General features: G+C 41.4%; 1 protein-coding gene across 4 annotated transcripts in view; it reads left to right on the plus strand.

Moving 5' to 3' along the window:
- Nucleotides 1-17,259, plus strand: part of Kank (kank) — a 79,823-nt gene that overhangs the window by 35,265 nt on the left and 27,299 nt on the right. For 2 of the 4 annotated variants that reach the window (XM_065433975.1, XM_065433978.1), the window contains exons 4-10: nucleotides 1,071-1,210; nucleotides 3,523-3,687; nucleotides 7,347-7,566; nucleotides 9,553-9,713; nucleotides 11,896-12,126; nucleotides 14,106-15,754; nucleotides 17,128-17,215. In XM_065433975.1, coding sequence (XP_065290047.1) covers nucleotides 1,071-1,210; nucleotides 3,523-3,687; nucleotides 7,347-7,566; nucleotides 9,553-9,713; nucleotides 11,896-12,126; nucleotides 14,106-15,754; nucleotides 17,128-17,215 — 2,654 coding nt within the window. The remainder of the gene's footprint in view (nucleotides 1-1,070; nucleotides 1,211-3,522; nucleotides 3,688-7,346; nucleotides 7,567-9,552; nucleotides 9,714-11,895; nucleotides 12,127-14,105; nucleotides 15,755-17,127; nucleotides 17,216-17,259) is intronic. The other 2 variants (XM_065433976.1, XM_065433977.1) reach the window with 2 other exon arrangements.

Below are 17,259 nucleotides of genomic sequence, written 5' to 3' on the forward strand. Positions count from 1 at the left end.
TTCTTCACAACATTCGTATTACAATCTGTTGTGCGCAGTACTATTTGGAAACACCATCAGTAATCATCTTCAGACTACCATTGAGTCTACTGCAAAACTAAGGCTTCTCCAAGCAAACTCCAATTAGCCCTGTCTTGCACTTAATTACTAATTCTTGCAGTGCATGATTGTGGTTTGATTGGCCACTAAATGCACTCCATATATGAAGCTAAGGGCCTTTGAATTGCCCCACTGATGCCACACAAATGAGCAAATATGAAATGGGAAAATGTTTTCTAGTTGGTTTTTATGCCTGCAAAATTTGCCCATACTATCGTCAAACGACCTACTTGAACCCAATAAGCCTGTGCTCGTATAATGCACTCTTTGTATACTGAATAGCTGCAGCACTAGTTTCTAACTGCGGTTAGAAGCCTTATGGACCTGTTTCCTTGCCAGTAAGCAGTTAACTGGTTGGCAGAGGCAAAGGCCACTTGCACTGTTACACTGCACGAAAGAAGTGGTGAAATTGAAGTGGAAGACCATGGCTGATATCTCTGATAGCAAGCCAGTATAAACTGTCTTCATGTAAGAGGTATTTACACCTCAATAAGTGAACCTTGGAAGGACATGTAAAGCATTGAACAAAAAAAGCAGAGAATCACATGAAATGATGATGTGAAGCAGCTCACAGGTTGGTGCAGCCATCATTTGTAGGGCACTAGAACAAATCGTTTTCCTGCAGCAGACCTAATTAGGCTGGAAGTGATGGCGATAAGTATAAATGTGAAAAAAAAAGAAAGCACAGGGATTTGTCATTTGTCATATTGACCCAGGTGTTTTACCTTGCTGCAGAGTTAAAATTAAAGTGTGCATATAGGACTTGATTTCCTCACATGTAACGGTTTGTACCTGTTGCTGTGAAGTATCCCAATGAATTCTGTAGCGTGGCCATTGACTGTCGGTCTTTTTTCACTGAAGGGCATGTTCAGGTGATCCAGTATTGCATGCCGAATTACCTATTTTTGATTGTTTTTCTCATTACCATGTGTTATTGAAATGGGCAAGCAGCGTTGTGTCCTTTATTTCAGGCTACCACACGTGGACGCCTGGCATGCTGCACGACCAGCTTATGGCTGAGCTCAAGACACGCGAGGGCTCACGCTGCAACTGCTGCCCTTATGGCTACCACATACACCTCGACTTCGTGCAATTCTGTGATTCTCTGAAGGTATACATCAACCCTATGTGTTATCTATGATTTGGCCACCAACACATAAATGCATAAACTGAGTGTTTCTTTTATATATCATAACTATAGTGTTAAATGATCACTCGGGGTAGGTAGCATGATCCTGCTCCTTGATCTGAATTACTAGAAGGGGCTGGTATTGATTTCATGAGAAATTAAAATGTAGGATTGACTAGCTAAAAAAATTTCCATTTAACGTTTAGCTGATTACTTCAAGGCACATGTACGAATTGGAGTCAGTTCTCATGGTAAGTCCCGCCTGTAGCAAATTTTGAAACTAGCAGTAATTTTGAGATAAGTGGTATCAAACATGTGGCAAAATCCACTGTTGTTCCACTTGGTTTATTGACAAAATGCCTTCTCAAACAGTGCAACATAACTAGAAAACCAATCCCTTCCGCTGCACGATTTGTGGGAAGCATGTCTCAAAATTTATGTTAATGTCAGAATTCCTATTTAGTGGATATGCCTTGTCAACTCACCGGCTATATAAATTGCAATATCTGGCTTAAAGCAGTTAGCTAGAAGTCACTTAGAAAAAAATATGTTAATTAGTCTAATATGCATTCTGATATTTCATGCAGGTAATGTCTGCCTCTTTGAGTGATCCAGCCCAAGAAACAGAATTTCGCTATCTGGCATAGGCCAACATTTTAAAATTCTATTACGGTTTAAGGATTCTGGTTTAGCACAGAGCATGGTTTCAAACATGGTGTCCTTGGACATTAGCCAGGAGCACAAGTTGCTGTATCACTACTGCACAGTAGAAATTATCTGCAATGATATTATGTACTGCGTGCACACTGCAAAGCAGAATGTAGATAATTAGGATAGCTGCTGTAGGGAACCTCGAACTCCTTTCCATATATAAATGGTGCAGTATTGAAATACAAAGTAAGTACAGTGCTATTGCAAAGGGTACTAACACATTTTGGTTAAAATGAACAGTAGGTGACAATAGCGTCACTGAAATTAAATGAAGTTAAATACTCTGCAAGTTATCCTGACTTCCAAGGAAGTTTTACTGTAATTGATATTTACCAAGAGAGTAATAGGCAAATTGAAGTACTCTTGTAGTAGATGAACATAATTTTTTTAATTAATGAGTTTCTGGTGAGATTGGAAATGTGATGAAATAAATTAATGAAGACCAGCATACTACAAAAGGGGTCAAAGCAACAACTTCCACTTGTATTGGCACCTTTGAGTTTCATAACTTGGTTTAACAAATTGAAATAAAGGGAATGGTGTCAGAGACAGGAAAAACAATGAGTGCCATTTCTATTTTGTTTGTATTAGTATGTTTACAGTGCCTGTGTTGTGTCCTTCTCATTTTTTTGTCCTGTTAATTTTCGAGTTTTCTTCACCTCCGAGATTCGCATACTATAAGCAATGCTCTACAAATGGAGCAACATCAGTGGCTGTCCTGCCTTGTACATACATGTACAGTGCTCACGGAATGAAATGGGACACGGAGCATTTAGTAGAACCTTACATATGTGCAAAGTACGCGAGAGCACCATGTCATGTCGCTAGGAATTTGGTCACCAAAGGTGACGAGGACTCCGATGTAAGTGTATGCACCAGAATTACGTCAATGTGACACGAATTGCAGCCGGTTGAAACAAAAGTATGCGCATTACTTAGCCCTAAATTGACGCATTTCATTCCATGAGCACTGTACATGTGTATGTTGTTAGCGTAGCCTGGCTTGGGGTAAGTATACCGACTGTTCCAGTTGACACTTATTAGCTCTGCTAATGCAGTGCTAATAAGTGTTAACTAGAATACCGATGCAATTTTTTTCAGATATTGAGGATACATTTCACTCAGGTAGACTCGGGTAGCTAAGAGGTAGACTTTATGACATGGCAGCTATGCAATTATAGTGTGCCTCGCTTAAGTTAACGTATGTGTTATTTATTGAATTTTAGTTCATTAGTTGAATTCCTAATCAACACATATATCCTAATGTCTGCTACAACAAACGAAATGGGAAAAAGAAAGTATTGCAATCTCTGTTACTCTGCATTTTTCTAGTAACGTAAAGTGTTAGCTTTGATGCCCAGCTACAGTCGAACATTGTTATAATGAAGTCATTTCCGACTCAAAAATACTTTCAGTATAAGTACATATTGTTTGCACACTGATATCGGCAAGAAACATTTTATATTTATACTTCGTTATACCACCTAATTTTTAATGTCCATGTTTGTTAAATAGTGGTTTGGCTTTGTAATGATAAACATCTCAAGAGCTGTGCAATGAGTGTATGGTGGATTTACTTGCAGGCACAAGCAGCAAGAAGTAACATGGACCAGATTCGGCAACAGTGTCGGGAGAGGCGGCGGCAACGAAAATCACTGCAGTCATACCTTGGTATGCTTGACAATGAGGTGGCCAAGCAGGATGCCATCATTGCTGCTCCTCCAAAAATACTAGAACTTCGCTCAAAGGTGGGTTGAATGTTTGTGTGCATTACAGTTGCCATCATGTTCAAGCACTCCTTAATGAGCCCAATGACTGTTAAAGCTGGTGAAGCGATCAGAATAAAAATGGAGGCCACATTGCTGGAGCTTCTGATTTGCTGGGCGGGAGGTAATGCTAGTTCAGAAAGTTATTTGTGGATGCCGCGGTAGCCGGTATATGCTGGACAAGTTTAGAAATGTCACTGAAGATGGCATTATATGTCCACCTCAGGGATAGCACAGCTTATTTTTTTGGGTGCGGGGGAGTTGATATTTGTAGAAGTTAGTGTATGTGTTTTGATACCTATGTACCTTGAAACATTGCAGTGGATGAATTTCCCACATCGGTTTCCACCAAACCCTCGCAAACAAAATTCATCACAGCACTGCAAAATGTGCAGTGCAAAAAGGAAAGAACCGACAGTGGGTGCGAGTGCAAAAAGTGCAGTGCTGCTCTTTACTTGTCTGAGTGGTTCAAGCTTTTTCACCTAAATATGAATATCTGACAGGCAGTTAGGGTTCTGAATTCAAAAGATCTGCTTCATATTGTAGATGAAACTTATTTATAGCATTTTTTGTTTGTTTTTATTACTGCAGGACATCATATTTATTTATTTATTTATTTATTTATTTATTTATTTATTTATTTATTTCAACGCTCCTTACAGGGCTTGATAGGGCATTGAGTAAGGTGGGCTTAGTGAAAGTTATATAAACAATAGGTGGCAAAATTTCATAAAAGCATACACAAAAAAATGGTAAAAAAGCAAAGCATGCGACAACTGAGCAGTAGGAACACTATGGAAAATACGATACATATGTGTGTTGGGGGGGGTGGAGGGCTGAATAAATATGTCAGTAACATATAACACAAGAAAGATAACATCAAAAAAAGTACATATAGATGAAAATTTGAATCGTGAAAACAGATAAGTTAAAACTGTTTTTTTTTTTGTTTGTTTACTATGGGAACACCATCTGCACATGTGTAGCTGCACAGACAACCGAACAACCCGAGAGCACAATTCACTACACATAATGGATTAGAAGGATTAAGGGTTAGCTGGTGATATGAGCAATAAGTGACTTGAAATTTATCAGGGTTAGCTTCAGCGACTATGCTATCGGAAAGGCTCTTCCATAGCTATATGGCACGTGGAAGTGCCAATGAGTTAAATGCGTCAGTAGTACTGTAAATGCGTGTGAAGCTTAGGTTATTGTGTAGGTTACGTGACGTGTACGGTGATGTTTCAATGCCTAAAAGATTTTGGTTAAACTGTTACACGTATTTATGAAATAAGCACAAGAGGGCTATGTCACGGTGATTACTTCACTGTGGTAGAGAAAGAGAGTTTGCTTGAGCGGTGATAATAATTTTGAGAAATTAAGCAAGCAGCTCTATTTTGTATAGCTTCTAACATGGTAGCTAAACAGCTTTGATAGGGGGACCAGATCAAAGAGGAAAATTCCAATTGTGGGTAGATCAACATTTGGAAAGCAAGCTTACGAATGAGAGAAGGTACACGACAGTGGAACTTTGCATAGCACACATATGGAGCAAAAATAATCAAAACAGAGGATCATGTGGCTTGTGTGTTATCGGTAGCCAATATGCTGAGCCATTTTATTGCTTCTCCTGCAGAGGGTGTTAAACATTTCTGGTTGGGGTGCCTTGAATGTGCTAGCTTAAAAAATGTCTTCCTTCCAAAGCATTGAATACCTGCTCCTTACAGCTAGTGTTTGTTAAAGTTAACTGCTGTAGATGTGTCTTCATTCTTTGGCCTAAGTCTGATGGCAGCTGTACATTTCACATTCGAAATTGCCAAACAATCATCAAGTTATGCTAGCAATCTGTCATTGTTAATTCCACTGGTGCTTTGTATGTAGTGTGTACAGGCAAAAGGAGTACTTTCTTTGTTAATGCATAGGTGGATTTAGCTTTAGTTCAACATAGTGCACTTACAGTCAGTCTGCTGCTAATGGTGTAGTTTACTGAAGTACAGCTTAGAGTAAGTACATGCAGTGAATTTTTATTCGTAAAATTGAACATGGGTGTGTAATACAACAAATAGTACCACAAATGTCAGAAAAATGGTTCCCTACTGCACATATATCAACCGAGCCTACAAGCGCCAGTTGTCGGCGTCTGTCTGTAGGCTCTTCTTTGAGGTGATTCATCCTGTTATCAGACAGTGTTGTTAGACAAATACCTGTGCGCCAGTGCTTTTATCTTCATTATCTCTGAGGTTGACTAATGATAACCTTTTTATAGAACATTGCAGGCATACAATTGTACTATCAAATGATATGATTGCATAGGAAACAAGATAAGATGGTCTTTGTTATTAGACAAAGCATTTTTGGGGATGTGTTTTACACAGTCTTGACTCCGTAGCAGTGTTGCTTGTGGAAACATGTTGAAAGTGTGCTATTGAGTGAGTCCTGTATTAAATCCAACACATGTCGCAAAGGCAGAGAAAAAGCAAGTATATCCTCTGTCGTTGCTTTGGAATACGCCATGACAGTGATCCTGAGGTTAGTTGCAGTCAATTTAAAAAAACAATTCTGATGTATAATGGTTTTTGGTTTGATCGGGCTCCATTCTGTCTTCTAACAGACATGTCCAGTTGCCTTTGTGCCATTCTTTGGACTGTGCATTGTTAGGCAATACCTATCTTTTTTTTTCAATAAAAAAAATTTGCTAGCTGTTGCTCATTTGCATCTGCAGCTTGCTAGCACTATTGTTAAATATTCCATCAAGCATCTATATTTGTGATTTCCTAGCACAATTCTGAGATAAATTGAGCAAGCAGCTTGAATCTTGTTATTTATCTTGAGGAAAGCTTTTTCCTTTTGTCCACATTAGAAATTTTTTCTGTATACTGTGAGGTTACTTCTACAATTGTAGCTCAATTTATGACCTTATTCTACACCTAGGTATCTTTTTTTTTTTCACAAGTTTGGCATTCTTCCGACTGCTGCAAGTTTGATAAACAACAAACATAGTGAATAGTTCTTGCAGCAGTATAAGCATAGCTAATCATCCATCTTTTTTTTCCCCTGCAGTAAATTTATTATATCGATGATGATTGCTCTGTCAAGTGTTAGAGCCATTTGATGCTTCCCTCTCATGTCATTGCCTTTGGCTATATAGCTAGTAGCATAAGTAATAGCTGTGAACAGCAACTTGTCATCTTTTAATGTGTGCATGTAACTGTGTAAATTAACTGAATTGGTTTCACACTGAAGGTTTCTTTTTCTTCCACTGTCAGGTATGTCCGATTTCTACAGAAAGTCGCCACTTTTTATGAGTTTTCTGCATTTCACTCCATCAATCACCCACTTCTTCCTGAATTTTTTTGGTGCTCAACTCTTCCTTGACTTTGTCTTGTCATCTCCCTTAGCCTGACCTTACTTCCTTCTGTCACAGGAATCGGTCACTATTGTTTTTGTTTTATTGTTTAATCACTAATCAGCAATACTCAATAATGAATAAACTGTAGGAACTATTGGTACTTTTTGGAAGCAAATTTATTAAACATTATCCATGAGCTCTTGCATTTGTCTAGGTATCTCACAGTTTAGTGGCAAATAGTGGGCAAGGATTTGGTTGTATACGGTGCATGGTTTTTCCTCACATTTCACAGGCACTACCAAGCGCACCCCCACCTGACTTGCTTGCATCGAACGACGACACTTTGAACGAAGTTTTTCGCAACTTTGAAGATGTCCTCAGCAGCCACGAAAGGGGCTTGGGAAACGGCCACATTGATGATGGACGTGAGATTGAAAGTGAGCTGCAAAAGGTTGACCTTCTACGAAATGCTCCCAAGTATGCTGACTCGGCAGTGGTGTCTCCAGGTACTGGTAAGGGACGAATTTTGATAAGCAGCTTTTCATATGTGCCATTATGTATTGAGCAGGAAATTCTAACATTTGAAATGTTTACTGTGGCAGAAAAGATTGTTTTGTGGTATATCACATTGACGCTGAAGGGTGCGGTGCGGACATTGATTTTCGTGTTGGTGGTGGTGGTGGTGGTGGTGCATTCCTACATGCTAACCTGGAGTATATGATGAAATGATTACAGGTGGTTTCTGTGTGTGTGTGTGTGTGTGTGTGTGTGTGTGTGTGTGTGTGTGTGTGTGTGTGTGTGTGTGTGTGTGTGTGTGTGTGTGTGTGTGTGTGTGTGTGTGTGTGTGTGTGTGTGTGTGTGTGTGTGTGTGTGTGTGTGTGTGTGTGTGTGTGTGTGTGTGTGTGTGTGTGTGTGTGTGTGTGTGTGTGTGTGTGTGTGTGTGTGTGTGAGGGGGGGAGGGGGGGAGTGATAACAGGGAAGTGCTGACAACCTTTATTTGGACAAACTCACCAAGTCAAGGCCCAAAACAATTCATATTTAACAAAAAGTTGCGAAGTGATGATGATGATGATGACTTGCTCGAAATTTTGTTCTTTTTAGTGTTTTGATTGTTCCTAGATGTCTTTCTTACATTTTTTGATCTACCACTTTCCCTTAGTCAATGATAAGAATGTGCAAAAGAAATTCTAAAGTAATGTGAGATCTCAAGATTGGCTCAATAATAAGCTCTTTGGTATACCTTGACAGGTAGCGACAGATCGAGGCACTTTTGAAATAAGATAGGGTTGGGGCAGTGAACCTTAAGAAATTTTGCCAGGGCAATTTACTAGCTTTTTACATCACTAACAAAGACTGAAGGAGTCCCTAAGACTCCAAAAAAGTAAAGTTGTCATCGACTAAAAAAGCGTTATACCTGGCAACTTTCTCGCTCAGTTACCAACACTGGAATAAGGTATGAATGGCATGCAGAAATTTTTTGTTACACAAGTTTTCAATTTTTCATCGCTCCTATTGATCTGTGCTGAGGAAACAAAGTTTCGCAAACAATTGCAACTCGGGAACCCAGTCACTGCAAAAGAAAAGGCTTGTCCTTGAAGTCTCATTGCTACCATACATTTGTCTATGCTAAGTATAAGCGTGTTCATTTAGCACGTCCTTCTCATTACCTGGAAACAAGGTGATGTATTATTGATGATTATGCAAATGATCATGAGAATGAAGCTGTGTGCTTAAAGTCGGGACTTGAGTGATGTATTCCTCCAAAACCATTGTTTGTATGATAGTTACTACATGACCAAGAACACAGATATGTTTGTCTTGCTAAGCGCTCAGGCCTTATGTGTTGACAGTTGTTATACTAGCTAAATATTTTAACTGGCTTGGGCATCGTGGGTGATAACTGTTCTTCAGGACAGAAACTACTATATGCTTTGTCATATCTTTGCAGCTGCAGTAGCTGTAGTGGTTGACTTCCTTGCAAGTGATTTTCTTGGTGTAAAAGTCATTCTGTAAACACAATGTTCACCTGGCAAATCAGTTCTGCTGAATTCTGCAAGCTGGAGAAAGGCTCATGAGAGGAAAAGTTGTCATCCGCCTGACTTTAGCATGAGGCTACAAAGGAAATCTATACAGATTTTTTGGAAAGAAAGCTTAGCACTTCGAGAAAAATTTGTTCTGGTCTAGCAATCGTACCTGGGACCAATACCTTTCCTGGGCGGTCGTTCTACCGACTGAGCTAACCAGGAGACTAGGAGACCACAGCGCGAGGGCAAATTAATCAACGACTCAAAGCACAGGCACACTGAATGTGGCATATTAGTTCTGCGTAATCCTGTAAGGTGGAGAAAGGTTCAAGAAAGCTTCATGCTGTTGGGTGGATGACAGTTTTCCCTTTAGCAAAGTTTACCTGACACTGATTCGCTATTCCTCGGCTGATTAGTACTTCTTGTAGTTGTGTCAGCGCTTTCAACTGATTGTGTGGCACTGTCTCTCCTTAGAACCAATGCGGAGCTCAGTGCTTCCCTCCCATTGGCGAGAGGCTGATCAACGAAAAGCAAGCGAGATACTGGACATGGCCTTTGGTCCAGCTCGTTCTAGGAGTGGCTCTGCTAGCTCCATATCATCTTTATCAACAAACTCATCCACTGCTGTTCCTGATGTAAGTGCACTTACAGCACGTGGATTTATTGTTGCAGCTAGCAAACTTTGATGTGTTATATGCCAAGCCACAAAATACAGCATTCTTCATTGAGTGATTTTTGCAGGTTTTGTGCAGCTTATAAATGACTTCAATCATTTGGGAAATGCCTCGCATTAACTGAAGAATTGTAGTACACTATGTTAATCAACATCTAGCAGTTATTAAACAAAGAATGTTTATCTGTCTGGAACATTTCATTTTTCTTAGTTGAACACTTATTGGGGTCTTCTCCTTTTGTTAAACACCACGCTACCTGTTCATTCAAAATTTTATTTCCTTAATTAAGCCTCAGCAGGCTTACATTTGGAATGTTGCAGGTGGATTGTTTTTGAATAAAATAATATGTGTATAAATGAGTAACAACATTTGCAGCTGCTTTAGCTTCCATCTTCAACTACTGACATTGCCCTCTGCCATATGTGCATGTAGCATTGTTACTGTAGTCATACTTCACCTGATGTACTAGTTTCACCAATTAACAGCTTCATAACATTTCACTAAATGAGCTTCTTCCTTTCTGCTGTGAGCTGCATCAGTGCTGGCATGACCCTGCAAGTTTGAACTTAGCTCTTACTTGTTTAACGTTTTATTTTATATGATATGGCAGCATAGTGCTGATGTTTAAATAAGTATCCTTTCGTGTTTTTAAAAACTTGCAGTTCATTTCCGGCCCATTTGTAGGCATTGTGCCTATGCTCACACCAGCAGTCACCCGTAGATCGCTGTTACAAATGACGTGTCCCAGATTCCCCTAGTAGTAACAGCATCAGCATTACCATATTTGCAGTTATCAAATCAATTAATAAAGTATGGATTTCCAGCCAGTGCCTTTTTTCCCAGTTCTGGCTGATTACAGCTGATGCTAAAAGCAACTGAATCAAAGCATTCATGCATACAGCTATATGGACAAGAAACTAGAACATCTTAATTTAGTTTTTTATTCTACTGATAATCAGAACTTAGCATTATGGAAGCCACTGATATAATAAATTAATGGTTAAAGTAACATCTTCAAGTGATTTTCATCTTTTCGCTCAGGCTTTACATTACACTTGGGAGGGTTTAGGAGGCTTAGTTGGAAACAGTGCGAGGTTACCTGGTATGTGCCCCCTATTGGAATGAAACTTTGGCAGGGATGAAACATACTTATCATCACATCACTGTGACGCCGATTATGACTTGTAAGAAGCTTCCTAGGAACAAAACTGTGCACACATTCCATGGGACTTTTTAAGAGAATGTTTGAGTAATAATGTTTTACAGAATGTATTTGTGTAGGCAATTACTGAACAGACCAATTGACACTATGCTGTGATATAGAGACAGCACGTGTGAATGCAGTCTCCTGAGGCTCACAAGACCACATTTGTTGTCCTCTTTTGTTTCCTGCCTTCTCAACTGAGAGTGCATTCCTGGCCACTCCTTCTTGTACGAATGTACCATTCACGGTAGGGTATACAAGGAAGAAGAAAACAAATGAAAGACTATGTAGGTTAAGTGTAAAGGAATTTGTACCTTTATGGGAGTAGTGAAAGCGTAGAGTGGTTCATTCTTGATGATGAAAAAGAACAATCGCGACATAAGCGAAATCCCCACTGGTATATATATAAAGCCGTCTGCTTCTTGGTGAATCCTCTGTAGCGGGTAAGAGCCATTGTTTGGAAATAACCGAAATATGTGTTTAAAAGGGACTTGAACGGCGCAAAAGATGAGCCACAGTAAAGATGGAAGATGCAGCACTTTGTCTACCAATTCGCTTTAATGTTACCCGCTTTATTTTTCACTATACCTATTACTTCAATTATTGTTATTCTTTGTAGCTCCTTCTCAATTTTTTTGCCACTCATTATTTGGCCAAACCTCTGTAGTGGGTAAGGGCCTGGAAGCAGCAACAACCGTGATATTCGCCAAGGGCCCAACAACAATCCATGCACCCCGGCCGTGAGCAGTGTAAGCTTGAGGCAACTCTTCATCGCTGTTGCTGCGCGCACGACATCAAGAGAGGCTCATGTATCTCGTGCTGGCAACGAGCGTCCTGCTCACGGCTCTGGTGGTGTGGCTTCTCGTGCTGTCCGGGCGCCTGGCCGCCATTCTGGACCTGTGGCCACTGCTCGAAGAGCACCGCGCCCTGTACTTGCAGTTTCCGGGGCTTCGGGCAGCATTGACGGCTCCGCGCCCCCACCACGTGGGCATCAGCCGGACTGCGGTGGGGCACAGGGAGCAGGCTGCAACGAGTCCTAGCGGTGGTGGCGGTGGAAACTCACCAAGTGTAAACCGTGCGGCCCTAGCCAACGTGCGGGAGCTGATGGCAACAAGTCTCGGGCGAATCAGGCATCTTGAAGACGAGGTCAAGGCCATACCGTTCCTGCAGGTACATGATTGGCACTTGCATGGCCAGTGTAGTGCAGCGCCAACTGTAGAACTTGTTTCGAGTTCCCAGGTCAAATTTTGAGGCTTGTGGCACATTGCATTATTGGGTTTGTGAACATGGCCAATCCCGATTATATATAGAACCCGGGTATTCTTAACTATCGCACATATCAAATTCACAGCCGAACTGGCTTTTCTACCACCTTCACTGCTCCAAAGACCCAATGAAATAATATGCACAAGTGCCGTGTGTCTAAATCGAACTCTGTTCCGTTGGCACATTCTTTGTAATGGATGCGATGCTCTGCGCTGCTATTTCCCTGACCATTTCAGTCACCACATTGACCTTCTGCCGTCGGAGGCTCACCTCAAACAAACTCTGCACCTTGCTATGTGTCAGTTACCCTGCAGACCATTCCCATAGGATGGAATGGCCAGATACGATACAGTGATAACTGGGTATCACTGGAATAGATCTTCGTACTTCATCGAACATCAATAGGCTGACGGTGATGATTTCTACGAGATCAAAGTCAGTGTTTTCAGTTGCAGCAGCATAATTGTGATGTTTACCGCACAGAATAACTAACTACGCAGTCATACAGATGCACTCCTTGACCAGGTGTTATTGACAGTAGTCGCAAATTAAAGGTACACACTTCAGAGGTGAGTGGTGTACTCCAGACAAAGTTGAATCCGGGAGGGCGCTGTGTGCATTACATGTATGTGTACTATCATGCGAACATCAGCCTTGTTAGCATACCAGTGCGTCACACATGCTGAGCGCTGGCACACGCTACAGAAGGTATGGAAACTACAGTTGCATGGATCAGTTATGGCATTGTGTTAAACGGGCACTGATAAGGGAGGTCAGGCTGGAATGTTAGAATAACTTTGTGCAGTAACAGATGAAATTAACGCAGATGTCAATGTGGACGGAGACATAGTCATCAAATGCTTGCAGTATCTCATGGATCTCAACATCACGCAACTGGAACAATCTTGTGCTAAATGACTGTTAAATGAATTAATGTATCTTGCTGCTGCTTTCCTATTTCTTACGCATATTGAGTTGTAGTACAATCAAACTCGAAAGGCTTTGTACCATATCGAAATATTTATGTGTAGGGCCACCTATGCACCACAGGTTGGGACAGTTTAATCCTATATTTTCAGCAAAAACTTTGTGGTAAGCAAACCTACCAGGATACTCTCATCGTAGTTGTTTGTCTTAAAGGTGCTATATATTATTTCACTTGATAAAGTGACTCAAAGTACGATCTGTGTCCTTCATTCCAGTATGCTGAGTATTTCCCAATATTACAGTTTTTTTCTTCTCATGTTTTTTGCACATTCTTGACGACATTTATCGCCTCTAATACATTCTTAAAAAAAAATAAAATAATAGAGCTTGGTTACCATGCATGCCCACTCTGTCTGCAGGTGTTTCACTTTTAATTGAAGTGCATTTATGCTGATTATAATGTGGCTGTTCATACTTGTTTTGCTTTGAGCTTGGAGGGTGGTGCTGGACTAACCTGCAACACTAATGGCAGTGTCATTAACAGTACAAATGTTACAAAACTGTACGATTCTTTGTAAAAACTTAGTATATAGCATATTTTTGCATGTGTAAAACATTGAAGTGATTCTTTTCTTTCTTTCTTCTTTTTTTTTTTTTTTAATGCAAGACGGTTTCATCAGCATTGGTAAAACAAGGGGTTTTGGTTACTGGAGCCAGTTTTCCAACTAGTCCCTTGTTGAATAACATTCCTTGTCAGACCAGCAGTGATTACTTTCTTCAAGTGTTCCGTTGCCGGCTTTATGCATGAAATGGAAATAAAGGCAGTCATTGCAGTTAAGAACCACTGTGTGTCATCGAAATATTCAGTGCCCATTTTGACTAGTCAGAATGTTTGCAATCTGACCTTGCTTGCCTTTCTTTTTTTGTGCTCTGTTTTTCTTTTTTCTTGCAATAAGGAGAAGTTATCTCTTCTGGAAGAAGAAAAGAGGTTGCTCATGCTGCAGCTGAAAACAAAATCAAACCAACTGGGCCAACGTTCCGTTGGTGTCGGTGACAACCACATCCTGGGTCCAACAAAGAGAGATGCTGCCGGCGATGCCCTCGATGAGTACATCCGAAAGTTGGAAAACCAAAGCCTAGCAGCTTTCCCAAAGACAAGCCGCTCAGATGCCAAAGTGCAAGCTAGCGTCCCAACAACTTCTACACATTCCATGACAGTAAGCACGAAAGAAGATGAGCCATCTTCCGAGTCTCTGCCTTTGCGCCCAAGTCGAAGTTTAGACCGTGCAAAGCCAGCCGCCGTTCGAGTCCAGAAGACAATAGGTGTTGGGTGCTGTGTCTTAACAAGGTCTATTGCAGTTGGTGACAGTGGAGAGCTGCTTCTAAACTCACCAGTGCAAGCCTCAGAACATGAAGGCAGCCAGGAAAAGCTTTCGACACGGGAAGTGGATGCAGATTGGAAGCTCATTCCACGAGCCAAACTACATGTCTGCAAGCAATGCACTGAGAGGGTAAAGAAGCAGTTTGAGAGCAAAGAGACAGCCACAGATCCTGAAGCAGGTAAAGATGTGCGAAAGAAACTTGAACAGCTGACTTTCGACGTCTGTGAGCCAACGTCTGTTAAGCCGGAGCCACGACCGTGCCTGCATTGTGAAGAACGTTCTAAGCGAGTATTTGGCCACAGTTCCACAAACACGGAAGCCGTGCTCACTTCTGATGTTGGTGTATCTGTCTTGACGTTGCAGCCATTTGAGATTCCCCCGCCTGAAAGCCCGCAGCGGCCACGGAGGTCACGAAGTCAAGGAGCACAAACGCAGCGAGTCTTGAGAGGAAATGTTGGCGTTCAGTTTTCTCCCGTGCCCCTGCGGAAGCGTGACGTTATGCTGCAGGCTGACGTCACTGAGAGGAGGCATGTTGGACTGCAAGTTACGACAGTCGAAGCGAAACCACTCACTGTTTCCACGGGAACTGGCATCACAGATGTGAGAAGGGTCATCTGTGACCGTTGTGCAAACCTTCGTCAGCGATCTGTTGCAGTTGGGAACCATGTCAGTCGGAGAGACATGGCAGTTTCCATTTCATTGCAAGCAGAGACGGTCTCACAGGGTTGTGGGGATTGTGCTATCACAGACGCCCTTTGTGAAAAGTGCCGGCTGAAGCAGACCGAGACTATTGGTGTGGGTGACTTTGATGTCAACTGTGTCGTCTGCGATGCATGTATGGAGAAGTCGACATCTGAGGAAAAGCCGCCTTCGACGCAGTCGGTTGGCACAGTGATGACATCTTCAGTGGAAGAGCCAGGATCTCTGGATAGTAGTAGCGGTGTGCGCCTGTGTGACAAGTGCAACTGCCAGATAACTAGTGTCGCGAAGGACTTTATAGACAAGAATGTGCTTGACCCTGTCCTTCCAACCTTGTCGTCTCGCATTCCAAAGCTCTCAGGCAGAAGTTTAAGAAAACCGACAGCTCCTCGTGCCTCCTCAGTTCCACCATCCTCTGAAAACAGGAATGTCCTGCTAGGAAGCCTTGGGGACCCGAAGGTGGCAGCAATAAGTCAGCAGCAGCTGAGGGAGCCCCCAGCTAGGATGACAGAGAGAGCAGAAAAGTAAGCATATCAACTTTTTCTTCCTTTCTCCCCCCCTCCCCTTTTTTTTTTAAATAGGAGGATTCGCCACAAGGCATTCATAGTTCAAAACAGACTAGAGGGGCATCATATAAGCACATGCAGCCCTATGTGATGCGAGTACTGCAGCAATGAGTTAGCATGTTTGTTGTCTTTTATCCTATGGGTATTGTTCGTTAGAACATTAGGCTTCAGTCTGGCCTCGCCGAACATTTTGTGCCTAATATCCTGTGTACCAGAACACAGCCACAGAAGGTGGTGGATGTCTACTGTGGACTCAATAGGATTATTAGTTTGATTTGCTTTTTATTTGTTGCCCTTTGGAATAGTTGGTAGTGCCGTGACACATAAAAAAAAATCTTTACATAGTTCTGTAGAGATGCTATGGTCAAGAAACTATTGCACTGGTTGGTAAAACAACAGCACGAGTTAAAACACAAACGTAATATGACACTTTCTTGCTAAAATTAATTATCCTGGGTAAGCCTTTGATGGGACATGTGGTTTTTGAGCAGGTTAGCTGGTGGCCTGTCGTAGTAGTAAAGTGGATGCCAATAGTTAGGTGACGTAGTTATGGGTGCCAGCTTGAAAAATTGAAGTTTATAGTCAAGGTTAAATAATTATTTAGATTATGGTGTCGGTGGTTGGTCGTTGGTGCAAGGCAGCGGTAATTGTTGAACATTTACAAGAACCTCTGTGCTTACCGCATTTGATTTGCAACGGTTTAATGTAGTTTCCTTTTTCAAGTAGAAGGCCCCAATATCAGAGAGCTGCTGCTAGCTGGACTATTGGCTCGCACTTGTACATCGTTGACTTTGTCTCTTTCTTCTTTTCTTTTTTTCACATATAAAGAAAAATAAAAAGTATGAAGAAAAGGTCGGTAATTGTGTGTCAGCAGTGTGTTAGGCCCATAATGTGGTGACTTGAAACTCATAGCTGTAGAGCGTTCTTTTTTTTTTGTCAGAATAATGAACGATTATAATTGTCTACAAATTCTAAAAGTTGAATTTATTTCCTTGCATGATTCATGGTTGAAATTCTTTACCTGGCACCATTTGTTAATTACCCGGAGGTCAGTTTCTTGATACCCGAGCAAATTGTGTGTGTGTGTGCGCACAAGCATGCCTGGCTCAACTTGAACTTGACTTCATGGATTTAGAAACACTCACTTGCATTTACAGCTGTGGTATTTTAAGTACGGATACCTGTAAGACTTGTAAAATGGCCTATTGTTGGCCTTCGCTGTGTTCCATGTTACACCAATTGCTTATACTCTTTCTTAGTTGATAAATATGTCACAATGATCATAGCTGTGTTTTCTGAGGCCTATAGTTTTGTCCATTTTGCTCTTGAAGGCATGAGCCAAGCAAGGAGGTGAAAGCAGCTTGCAAAGTCCTCAACGACTACCTCATGAAACCTGAGAGAGGGGACCCAAACAAACTTGTAAGTTGGCTGTTCTTTGCTCCAATGCTCACTAGTCCCAAAAG

The sequence above is a fragment of the Dermacentor albipictus genome, chromosome 9 (assembly GCF_038994185.2).
Source record: "Dermacentor albipictus isolate Rhodes 1998 colony chromosome 9, USDA_Dalb.pri_finalv2, whole genome shotgun sequence".
In the NCBI taxonomy this organism is placed as follows: Eukaryota; Metazoa; Arthropoda; class Arachnida; order Ixodida; family Ixodidae; genus Dermacentor; species Dermacentor albipictus.